General features: G+C 44.7%; 1 protein-coding gene across 1 annotated transcript in view; it reads right to left on the reverse strand.

The window, feature by feature from the left end:
* The window catches only part of LOC123089624 (uncharacterized), a 26,057-nt gene extending 13,666 nt beyond the window's left edge, over positions 1-12,391 (reverse strand). The window contains exons 1-2 of the mRNA XM_044511255.1: positions 11,931-12,391; positions 11,264-11,441 (exon numbers count right to left, since the gene is read on the reverse strand). Of these exons, the coding sequence (XP_044367190.1) occupies positions 11,264-11,441; positions 11,931-12,391 (639 nt within the window). The remainder of the gene's footprint in view (positions 1-11,263; positions 11,442-11,930) is intronic.
* Positions 12,392-12,647: the final 256 nt, after the last annotated feature.

Here is a 12,647-nt window from a genome sequence, read left to right on the forward strand (position 1 = left end):
TGTGTGTGTGGACATGGCGGCCGGGGCAGGAGCTCACCGCGAGGCGCGGCGACGGGGGGCGGCGACGGGGACGAAGACGGGCGGTGACAAGGACGATGGGGACGGGGCAGCGACGACGGGGAAGGGGATGGGCCGGGCGGGGACGACGGGACGACGGGGCGCGGCGCGACGCGACGGGGCGGGGCACGGCAACGGGGACGACGGGGACGGGGACGGCCGGGACGGCGACGGCGACGGGGGCGGCGACAAGGGGCAGAGGAGAAAGAAGCCGAGGGAGAGATGAAAAACTGAATTTTTTCATAAGTGTTGTATATATACAAGGCACCTTTAGTACCGGTTGGAGCCATCAACCGGTACTAAAGGTCTGCTTTGGCTAGGCCAAGCGGCGGGAAGCGCCCCCGCTTTAGTACCGGGTGGTGGCTCCAACCGGTACTAAAGACCCCTTCTTTTGTATCGGTTGTAGCCACCACCCGGTACTAAAGGGGGTGCACTGGCGCAGTGCGGTGCGGCAAGTTTAGTCCCACCTCGCTAGCCGAGGGACGACCGTACTAGTTTATAAGCCCCAGTGTGGTAGCTCTCTCGAGCTCCTCTCCTAAGCAGGCCTACTGGGCCTACTGTGCCATTGCGGGCCTGCATCCTGGCCCAACAAAATGTTGTGTTTCTAGTCGTATGCAGGCCGCTCTGGCCCATTAGGCGGGCTTTTTATTTTCTTAAATTTTTTTGCTTTAATTTTTTTTGCTTTATTTATTTTTGTTTTATTTATTTTTGAGTTGTTTTTTGCTATATATAGAGTTTCTTTATAAATATTTTTGCTTTAGGTTAGTGCCGGTAGTTTTCAAATTTGAATAGTTTAAATTTTGAATTATTTGAAATTTCTGTGAATCACTAGTTTGTGAATAACTTAACTTTGAAATTAGATTTTTTAGTGATTTTTTTTCTTATGTTTAACATTATTAGTGTGTTTTATCATTATATTCAATTTGGTAATGCTTAGGTTATTTAAAAAATGAAATGCCTTTGTAACAGATGAGTTTTCGTCTGAAACCCTAATACTTCGAAAGAGATTGTCCATTTTGTACACGAAGTGCATCCTGTTTTTGCCGTAATCCTCTCTACTTTTTTGCACATGCTATGTGGGTAAAATTATGATACCATGCCAACTTTCAACCTTTTCTGAGTTCATTTGAAATGCTTTTCAATTTCAGGGTCATTTAGCTGAAAAAATTAGTAAATGCATGAAAGAATTTGTTTGCACATAAAATTTCTTCGCGTTTCAAATGACAAAACACATAACTACCCTAACTATTACAGAGATTCCCGCCTGGGTGTGAAACACAGAAGAAAGTGATGATAGTGAAGCCGATCACATCCCAGATCTTTGGGTGTGGAACTTTTTCTTCGCGTGTGTCCCTTTGCACCGCAGCCATGGAAAATCTTGATCATTTATCTGGATGCCGGGTCAATATTCACTATGAATGGAGCAATTTCATCAAACTTTTCATAATCTTCTGACATATCTGTCTTGTCATCCACTCCCACGATGTTTCTTTTCCCTGAAAGAACTATGTGGCGCTTTGGCTCGCCGTATGATCCATCGCTTCCTTATCTTTTCTTTTTCTTGGCCTGGTAGACATGTCTTTCACATAAAAAAAACTGCGCCACATCATTGGCTAGGACGAATGGTTCGTCTGCATACGCAAGATTGTTGAGACCCACTGTTGTCATTCCGTACTGCGGGTCTTCCGTTACCCCGCCTCATGTCATAGTGAGCCATTTGCACCAAAACAAAGGGACCTTCAAACCACCTCCATAGTTAAGTTTCCATATGTCCTCTATGTAACCATAATATGTTTCCTTTCCCGTGTTGGTTGTTGCATCAAAGCGGACACCATTTTGGTTGGTGCTCTTCTTATCTTGGCCGATCGTGTAAAATGTATTCCGATTTATCTGGTACCCTTTGAAAGTCATTATATTCGAAGATGGTAACTGGAACAGCGAGTACAGGTCATCTTCAATATCGGCATCATGCATGTCACGTTTCTGCAACCAACCGCCAAAAGTCCTCGTTTGTTCACGTGTAATCCAGTCGTCAGACTTCTCCGGGTGTTTGGAGTGTAGAAAATTCTTGTGTTCCTCCATATACAGAGCCACCAAGGCGGAATTTTGTAGAACAGTGTAGTGTGCTTCAGTGAGAGAATGCCCGTCCATACATATTATTTGATCCCCTCCTAGCGTGCCTTTTCCATCCAGTCTGCCCTTATGCCGCGATTCAGGAACACCAATCGGCTTAAGGTCAGGAATAAAGTCAATACAAAACTCAATGACCTCCTCATTTGCATGGCTCTTTGCGATGCTTCCTTCTGGCCTAGCACGGTTATTCACATATTTCTTCAAGACTCCCATGAACCTCTCAAAGGGGAACATATTATGTAGAAATACAGGACCCAAAATGTTAATCTCTTCGCAAAGGTGAACTAGGACGTGTGTCATGATGTTGAAGAAGGATGGTGGGAACACCAACTCGAAACTGACAAGACATTGCACCAAATCATTCTGTAACCTTGGTATGATTTCTGGATCGATTACCTTCTGAGAGATTGCATTGAGGAATGCACATAGCTTCACAATGGCTAATCGAACATTTTTCGGTAGAAGCCCCCTCAATGCAACCGGAAGTAGTTGCGTCATAATCACGTGGAAGTCGTGAGACTTTAGGTTCTGGAACTTTTCCTTTGCCATATTTATTATTCCCTTTATATTCGACAAGGAGCCAGACGGTACCTTCATGCTGAGCAGGCATTCAAAGAAGATTTCCTTCTCTTCTTTGGTAAGAGCATAGCTGGCCTGACCCTGATGTATGCCCTCTTTTCCGTGCATATGTTGCAGGCCCTCCCGTGCCTCTGGTGTATCTTTTGTCTTCCCATACACGCCCAAGAAGCCAAGCAGGGTCACGCAAAGATTCTTCGTCACGTGCATCACGTCGATTGCGGAGCGGACCTCTAGGTCTTTCCAATATGGCAGGTCCCAAAATATAGATTTCTTCTTCCACATGGGTGTGTGTCCGTCGGCGTCCTTCGGAACAGGTTGTCCGCCAGGACCCTTTCCAAAGATTACCTTCAAATCCTTGATCATATCATGTACATCAGCACCAGTACGGTGGCGAGGCTTCGTCCGGTGATCCGCCTCACCTTTGAAATGCTTGCCTTTCTTTCTTATGGGATGCCTGCTTGGAAGAAATCGACGATGTCCCAGGTACACATTCTTCCTACAACTCTCCAAATATATACTGTCGGTATCATCCAAACAGTGCGTGCATCCGTGGTATCCCTTGTTTGTCTATTCTGAAAGGTTACTGAGAGCAGGCCAATCATTGATGGTCACGAACAGCAACGCCTTTAGGTCAAATTCTTCATGTCCGTGCTCATCCCATGCACGTACACCTATTCCATTCCACAACTGTAATAGTTCTTTAACTAATGGCCTTAGGTACACATCAATGTTGTTGCCGGGTTGCTTAGGGCCTTGGATGAGCACTGGCATCATAATGAACTTCCGCTTCATGCACAACCAAGGAGGAAGGTTATACAAACATAGAGTCACAGGCCACGTGCTATGGTTGCTGCTCTGCTCCCCAAAAGGATTAATGCCATATGCGCTTAGACCAAACAATACGTTCCTTGGGTCACCTGCAAACTCCTCCTTGTACCTTCTCTCGATTTTTCTCCACTACGAACCGTTAGCGGGTACTCTCAACTTTCCGTCTTTCTTACAGTCTTCTCTGTGCCACTGCATCGCCTTTGCATGCTCTTTGTTTTGGAACAAACACTAGTAGAAAAGGGGGCAATGGTCCAGGCTAGGTCAGCCATTAGTCCCGGTTCAATCCAGAACCGGTACTAATGGAGGCATTAGTCCCGGTTCATGAGCCCAGGGGGCCGGCCGGGCCACATGGGCCATTTGTCCCGGTTTGTCTGGACCTTTTAGTCCCGGTTGGTGCCACGAACCGGGACTAAAGGGTGCGATGCCCATTAGTACCGGTTCGTGGCACCAACCGGGACTAAAGGTTAGACCTTTAGTCTCGGTTCGAGCCACCAACCGGTACTAATGGGGTTTGAGGCATTAGTACCGGTTCATGGCACGAACCGGTACTAAAGGTCCCATTTTCAAACTCTACCCCCCCTGTGGATCGCCTTTTCAGTTTAAAATAAAATAAAAGAAAATGATGAAAATGTCAAAAAAATAAAAGAAAATAAGATTCCCATGTGATATGTGGTCTAGTTGTTGGGAAAATTTACAAATATGAATTTCAACTTTATTTGCAAAATCTCTCTAGAATTTAGTAAAATGGGCATAATTTTTGCATACGAACTCGGATTAAAAAGTTTTTTATATGAAAAATCATCTACTCAAAAAGTTACATCCAAATTTAACCGGGGGAACCTTGTTAAACATTTTCAAAATCCTCAAAAACCTAACAGAAAAAAAGTTACGGGCCTTTTAAGATCTGGAGGCAAAAAAGTTCAAAAAAATTCAGTTTTTTTTGAATTTTTGTTAAATTCAAAAAAAATCAAAACTACTTATTCAAGAAGTATTAGTGTTACTAAATAATTATTCAAGATTATTAGTGTTACTAAATAATTATTTTAGTTTTTTTGAATTTTGGTCATATCTGGTCAAACTATGGTCAAACAATGGTCAAACTAATTATTCAAGAAATATTAGTGTTACTAAATATTAGTGTTATTTTTTAGAACAATAGTTTCAAACTCAAACAGTGAAATGTGTGACTTCATGCTCAAGCTAAATTCCTGAGGTTAATAGGATTGACATCTTACTATTGTCAGGAAAACAACAAGTGCAGACTTGGAAACGAGGGAGAATAGAACCCGGAAGTTAAGCGTGCTCAGGCTGAAGTAGTGAGAGGATGGGTGACCGTCCGGGAAGTTAGATGATGAGGGGTGATTGGAGGTTAAATTGAGCAGTGATGAGGGGTGATTAGAGATGAGAGGTTAAAATAATTCAAAATTTTGAAAATCCAAAAAAAATTCAAAAAAAAATTCAAAAAAAATCAAAAAAAATAAAAAAATCATAAAAATTCCTTTAGTACCGGTTGGTGTTACCAACCGGGACTAAAGGTGGACCTCCAGGCCCTTTAGTCCCGGTTCCACGAACCGGGACTAAAGGCCCTTATGAACCGGGACTAAAAGCCCTTTTTCTACTAGTGAAACGTTTCAACCATGGTATTATAGGAGTATACCACATCACCTTGGCAGGAATCTTCTTCCTGGGGCGCTCGCCCTCGACATCACCAGGGTCATCGCGATTGATCTTATAACGCAATGCACTGCATGCCGGGCAAGCGTTCAAATCCTCGTACTCACCGTGGTAGAGGATGCAGTCATTAGGGCATGCATGTATCTTCTGCACCTCTAACCCTAGAGGGCAGACAACCTTCTTTGCTTCATACGTACTCTCGGGCAATTCGTTGTCCTTTGGAAGCATATTCTTTATCATTACCAGCAACTTTCCAAATCCCTTGTCAGATACACCATTCTCTGCCTTCCATTGCAGCAATTCCAGTGTGGTGCCCAACTTTTTTTTGTCAGCTTCGCAATTCGGGTACAACAATTTCTTGTGATCCTCTAACATGCGCTGCAACTTCTTCCTCTCCAAATCACTTGCGCAGTTTCTCTTTGCATCGGCAATGGCCGGACCTAGATCATCAGCGGGCTCATCTAATGCCTCTTCTTCAGCTTCTTCCCCCATTGTTGTATCATCGTATTCAGGGAACCCATGGCCAGGATAGATGTCGTCGTCCTCTTCTTCTTCATTGTCTTCCATCATAACCCCTCTTTCTCCGTGCTTGGTCCAAACATTATAGTGGGGCATGAAACCGGACTCAAATAGGTGGACGTGAATGGTTCTTGACGTAGAGTAATCGTGACCATTCTTACAGCCAGCACATGGACAAGGCATAAAATCATCCGCCCGCTTGTTTACCTCAGCGGCAAGCAGAAAAGTATGCACGCCATTAATGAACTCGGGAGAGCATCGGTCATCATACATCCATTGTCGGCTCATCTTCATTACACAACACTGAATAGACCAAATTAATACAAGTTCATACATAAAGTTCATATACAACACTTAATTAAATGCAACATCCAAATAACTCTCTAGGTAAAGAATTTAAATGCAACAACAAATGCGATCAAGATCGCAACTAAGGTAACAATTGATCCAATAGCATAATGATACCAAGCCACACTATCAATGGCATATTTTCTAATCTTTCTAATCTTCAACCTCATTTTCTCCATCTTGATCTTGTGATCATCGATGACATCGGCAACATGCAACTCCAATTCCATCTTCTCCCCCTCAATTCTTTTCAATTTTTCTTTCAAATACTCGTTTTCTGTTTCAACTAAATTTAACCTCTCGACAATAGGGTCGGTTGGAATTTCCGGTTCACATACCTCCTAGATAAAAATATCTATGTCAACTTGATGGGCATAATTTGTCATAAACACGAAATGCAACAACTAGTTTTAAAAGAGAATATACCACATTCGAATCATAACAAGGACGAGGGCCGACGGGGACGGATATCAAAACCATGGCACTATGTATAACAAACAACGTACAGGTAAGATAATTATATCGAGTAACTATATATCCAAATCACACAAGCATCAATTTGGTAATGTAAAACATTCATGAACAAGAGCCTCACCACAAGGTGGTGCCGGCGAATGGACGGTGCAGGCGATCAATGGTGGTTACTGTTGGGGAACGTTGCAGAAAATAAAAAAAATTCCTACGGTTTCACCAAGATCCATCTATGAGTTCATCTAAGCAACGAGTGAAAGGAGAGATGCATCTACATGCCACTTTGTAGATCGCGAGCGGAAGCGTTCAAAAGAACGGGGTTGAGGTAGTCGTTCTCGTCGTGATCCTATCACCGGAGATCCTAGCACCGAACGGACGGCACCTCCGCGTTCAACACACGTACGATCAGCGTGACGTCTCCTCCGTCTTTATCCAGCAAGGGGGAAGGAGAGGTTGATGAAGCTCCAGCAGCACTACGGCGTGGTGGTGGATGCAGCAAACTCCGGCAGGGCTTCGCCAAGCAACTGTGGGAGGAGGAAGAGGTGTAGCAGGGGGAGGGAGGCGCCAAGACTCAGAGTGCGGCTGCCCTCCCCCCTCCTTTATATAGGCCCCCAGGGGGGGGGGGCGCCGGCCCTGGAGATCCAATCTCCCAAGGGGGCGGCGGCCAGGGGGGGTGGAGTGCCCCCCAAGGCAAGTGGTGCGCCTCCCCCCTAGGGTTTCCAACCCTAGGCGCAGGGGAGGCCCAAGGGGGGCGCACCAGCCCACTAGGGGCTGGTTCCCCTCCCACTTCAGCCCACGGGGCCCTCCGAGATAGGTGGCCCCACCCAGTGGACCCCCGGGACCCTTCCGGTGGTCCCGGTACAATACCGGATGACCCCGAAACTTTCCCGATGGTCGAAACATCACTTCCTATATACTCCCTCCGTTCCAGAATATAAGGTGTATTGGTTTCCGTGCAAGTCAACCATTTGAAAGTTTGACCAAGATTATAGAACAAAATACAAACATCTACAATACCTAATAGATAAAATATGAAACTACCTTTCATGATCGATTAAATGATATAGATTTCATATTGTGGATATTGATATACTGTTGTAAAAACTTGGTCAAACTTGCACTCGTTTGACTTTTGGAAAAACAAATACACCTTATATAAAGGAACGGAGGGAGTATAATTCTTTACCTCCGGACCATTCCGAAACTCCTCGTGACGTCTGGGATCTCATCCGGGACTCCGAACAACATTCGGTTTGCTGCATACTCATATTCATACAACCCTAGCATCACCGAACCTTAAGTGTGTAGACCCTACGGGTTCGGGAGACATGCAGACATGACCGAGACGGCTCTCCGGTCAATAACCAACAGTGGGATCTGGATACCCATGTTGGCTCCCACATGCTCCTCGATGATATCATAGGATGAACCACGATGTCGAGGATTGAATCAACCCCGTATACAATTCCCTTTGTCAATCGGTACGTTACTTGCCCGAGACTCGATCGTCGGTATCCCAATACCTCGTTCAGTCTCGTTACCGGCAAGTCACTTTACTCGTACCGTAATGCATGATCCCGTGACCAGACACTTGGTCACTTTGAGCTCATTATGATGATGCACTACCGAGTGGGCCCAGTGATACCTCTCCGTAATACGGAGTGACAAATCCCAGTCTCGATCCGTGTCAACCCAACAGACACTTTCGGGGATACCTGTAGTGCACCTTTATAGTCACCCAGTTACGTTGTGACGTTTGGTACACCCAAAGCACTCCTACGGTATCCGGGAGTTACACGATCTCATGGTATAAGGAAAAGATACTTGACATTGGAAAAGCTCTAGCAAAACGAACTACACGATCTTGTGATATGCTTAGGATTGGGTCTTGTCCATCACATCATTCTCCTAATGATGTGATCCCGTTATCAACAACATCTAATGTCCATAGTCAGGAAATCATGACTATCTGTTGATCAACGAGCTAGTCAACTAGAGGCTACTAGGGACATATTATGGTCTATGTATTCACACGTGTATTATGATTTCCGGATAATACAATTATAGCATGAATAAAAGACAATTATCATGAACAAGGAAATATAATAATAATCCTTTTATTATTGCCTCTAGGGCATATTTCCAACAGTCTCCCACTTGCACTAGAGTCAGTAATCTAGTTACATTGTGATGAATCGAACACCCATAGAGTTCTGGTGTTGATCATGTTTTGCTCGCGAAAGAGGTTTAGTCAACGGATCTGCGACATTCAGATCCGTATGTACTTTGCAAATATCTATGTCTCCATCTTGAACATTTTCACGGATGGAATTGAAACGACGCTTGATGTGCCTGGTCTTCTTGTGAAACCTGGGCTCCTTGGCAAGGGCAATAGCTCCAGTGTTGTCACAGAAGAGTTTGATCGGCCCCGATGCATTCGGTATGACTCCTAGGTCGGTGATGAACTCCTTCACCCAAATCGCTTCATGCGCTGCCTCCGAGGCTGCCATGTACTCCGCTTCACATGTAGATCCCGCCACGACGCTCTGCTTGCAGCTGCACCAGCTTACTGCTCCACCATTCAACATATACACGTATCCGGTTTGTGACTTAGAGTCATCCAGATCTGTGTCGAAGCTAGCGTCAACGTAACCCTTTACGGCGAGCTCTTCGTCACCTCCATAAACGAGAAACATGTCCTTTGTCCTTTTCAGGTACTTCAGGATATTCTTGACCGCTGTCCAGTGTTCCTTGCCGGGATTACTTTGGTACCTTCCTACCAAACTTACGGCAAGGTTTACATCAGGTCTGGTACACAGCATGGCATACATAATAGATCCTATTGCTGAAGCATAGGGGATGACACTCATCTCTTCTTTATCTTTTGCCGTGGTCGGGCATTGAGCCGAGCTCAATCTCACACCTTGCAATACAGGCAAGAACCCTTTCTTGGACTGATCCATTTTGAAATTCTTCAAAATCTTATCAAGGTATGTGCTTTGTGAAAGACCTATGAGGCGTCTCGATCTATCCCTATAGATCTTGATGCCTAATGTGTAAGCAGCTTCTCCAAGGTCCTTCATTGAAAAACACTTATTCAAGTAGGCCTTAATGCTGTCCAAAAGTTCTATATCATTTCCCATCAAAAGTATGTCATCTACATATAATATGAGAAATGCTACAGAGCTCCCACTCACTTTCTTGTAAACGCAGGCTTCTCCATAAGTCTGCATAAACCCAAACGCTTTGATCATCTCATCAAAGCGAATGTTCCAACTCCGAGATGCTTGCACCAGCCCATAAATGGATCGCTGAAGCTTGCATACTTTGTTAGCATTCTTAGGATCGACAAAACCCTCCGGCTGCATCATATACAGTTCTTCCTTAAGATGCCCGTAAAGGAATGCCGTTTTGACGTCCATCTGCCATATCTCATAATCATAGTATGCGGCAATTGCTAACATGATTCGGACGGACTTCAGCTTCACTACGGGAGAGAATGTCTCATCGTAGTCAACCCCTTGAACTTGTCGATAACCCTTAGCGACAAGTCGAGCTTTATAGATGGTAATATTACCATCCGCGTCCGTCTTCTTCTTAAAGATCCATTTGTTTTCTATCGCTCGCCGATCATCGGGCAAGTCTGTCAAAGTCCATACTTTGTTTTCATACATGGATTCAATCTCGGATTGCATGGCTTCAAGCCATTTGTTGGAATCTAGGCCCGCCATCGCTTCTTCATAGTTCGAAGGTTCACCGTCGTCTAACAACATGATTTTCAGGACAGGGTTGCCATACCACTCTGGTGTGGAACGTGTCCTTGTGGACCTACGAAGTTCAGTAGCAACTTGATCCAAAGTACCTTGATCATCATCATTAATTTCCTCTCCAGTTGGTGTAGGCACCACAGAACATTTTCCTGAGCTGCACTACTTTCCGGTTCAAGAGGTAGTACTTCATCGAGTTCTACTTTCCTCCCACTTACTTCTTTCGAGCGAAACTCTTTTTCCAGAAAGGATCCGTTCTTCGCAACAAAGATCTTGCCCTCGGATCTTAAGTAGAAGGTATACCCAATGGTTTCCTTAGGGTATCCTATGAAGACGCATTTTTTTGACTTGGGTTCGAGCTTTTCAGGTTGAAGTTTCTTGACATAAGCATTGCATCCCTAAACTTTTAGAAACGACAGCTTAGGTTTCTTCCCAAACCATAATTCATACGGTGTCGTCTCAACGGATTTAGACGGTGCCCTATTTAAAGTGAATGTAGCTGTCTCTAGAGCGTATCCCCAAAATGATAGCGGTAAATCGGTAAGAGACATCATAGACCGCACCATATCCAATAGAGTGCGATTACGACGTTCGGACACACCGTTATGTTGAGGTGTTCCAGGCGGCGTGAGTCATGAAACGATTCCACATTTTCTTAAGTGTGTACAAAATTTGTGACTTAAATATTCTCCTCCATGATCTGATCGTAGGAACTTTATCTTCCGGTCACGTTGATTCTCTACCTCATTCTGAAATTCCTTGAACTTTTCAAAGGTTTCAGACTTGTGTTTCATCAAGTAGACATACCCATATCTACTCAAGTCATCAGTGAGAGTGAGAACATAACGATATCCTCCGCGAGCCTCAACGCTCATTGGACCGCACACATCGGTATGTATGATTTCCAATAAGCTGGTTGCTCGCTCCATTGTTCCGGAGAACGGAGTCTTGGTCATTTTGCCCATGAGGCATGGTTCGCACGTGTCAAATGATTCATAATCGAGAGACTCCAAAAGTCCATCAGCATGGAGCTTCTTCATGCGCTTGACACCAATGTGACCAAGGCGGCAGCGCCACAAGTATGTGGGACTATCGTTATCAACTTTACATCTTTTGGTATTCACACTATGAATATGTGTAATATTACGTTCGAGACTCATTAAGAATAAACCATTGACCATCGGGGCATGACCATAAAACATATCTCTCATATAAATAGAACAACCATTATTCTCGGATTTAAATGAGTAGCCATCTCGTATTAAACAAGATCCAGATACAATGTTCATGCTCAAACTTGGCACTAAATAACAATTATTGAGGTTCATAACTAATCCCGTGGGTAAATGTAGAGGTAGCGTGCCGACGGCGATCACATCGACCTTGGAACCATTCCCGACGCGCATCGTCACCTCGTCCTTCGCCAGTCTCCGCTTATTCCGCAACTCCTGCTGTGAGTTACAAATATGAGCAACGGCACTGGTATCAAATACCCAGGAGTTACTACGAGTACTGGTAAGGTACACATCAATTACATGTATATCAAATATACCTTTAGTGTTGCCGGCCTTCTTGTCCGCTAAGTATTTGGGGCAGTTCCGCTTCCAGTGACCCTTCCCCTTGCAATAAAAGCACTCAGTCTCAGGCTTGGGTCCATTCTTTGACTTCTTCCCAGCAACTGGCTTATCGAGCGCGGCAACATCTTTGCCGTCCTTCTTGAAGTTCTTCTTACCCTTGCCCTTCTTGAACTTAGTGGTCTTATTCACCATCAACACTTGATGTTCTTTCTTGATTTCAACCTCTGCTGACTTCAGCATTGAAAATACTTCAGGAATGGTCTTCACCATCCCCTGCATATTGTAGTTCAACACAAAGCTATTGTAGCTCGGTGGGAGCGACCGAAGGATTCTGTCAATGACCGCCTCGTCCGGGAGGTTGATCTCCAGCTGTGATAGGCGGTTGTGCAACCCAGACATTTTGAGTATGTGCTCACTGACAGAACTGTTTTCCTCCATCTTACAACTATAGAACTTGTCGGAGACTTCATATCTCTCGACCCGGGCATGAGCTTGAAAAACCATTTTCAGCTCCTCGAACATCTCATATGCTCCGTGTTTCTCAAAAACGCTTTTGGAGCCCCGGTTCTAAGCTGTAAAGCATGCCGCACTGAACGAGGGAGTAATCATCAGCACGTGACTGCCAAGGGTTCATAACGTCTTGGTTCTCTGGGATGGGTGCTTCACCTAGCGGTTCTTCTAGGACATATGCTTT

This window comes from Triticum aestivum, chromosome 4B, assembly GCF_018294505.1.
Source record: "Triticum aestivum cultivar Chinese Spring chromosome 4B, IWGSC CS RefSeq v2.1, whole genome shotgun sequence".
NCBI lineage: Eukaryota > Viridiplantae > Streptophyta > Magnoliopsida > Poales > Poaceae > Triticum > Triticum aestivum.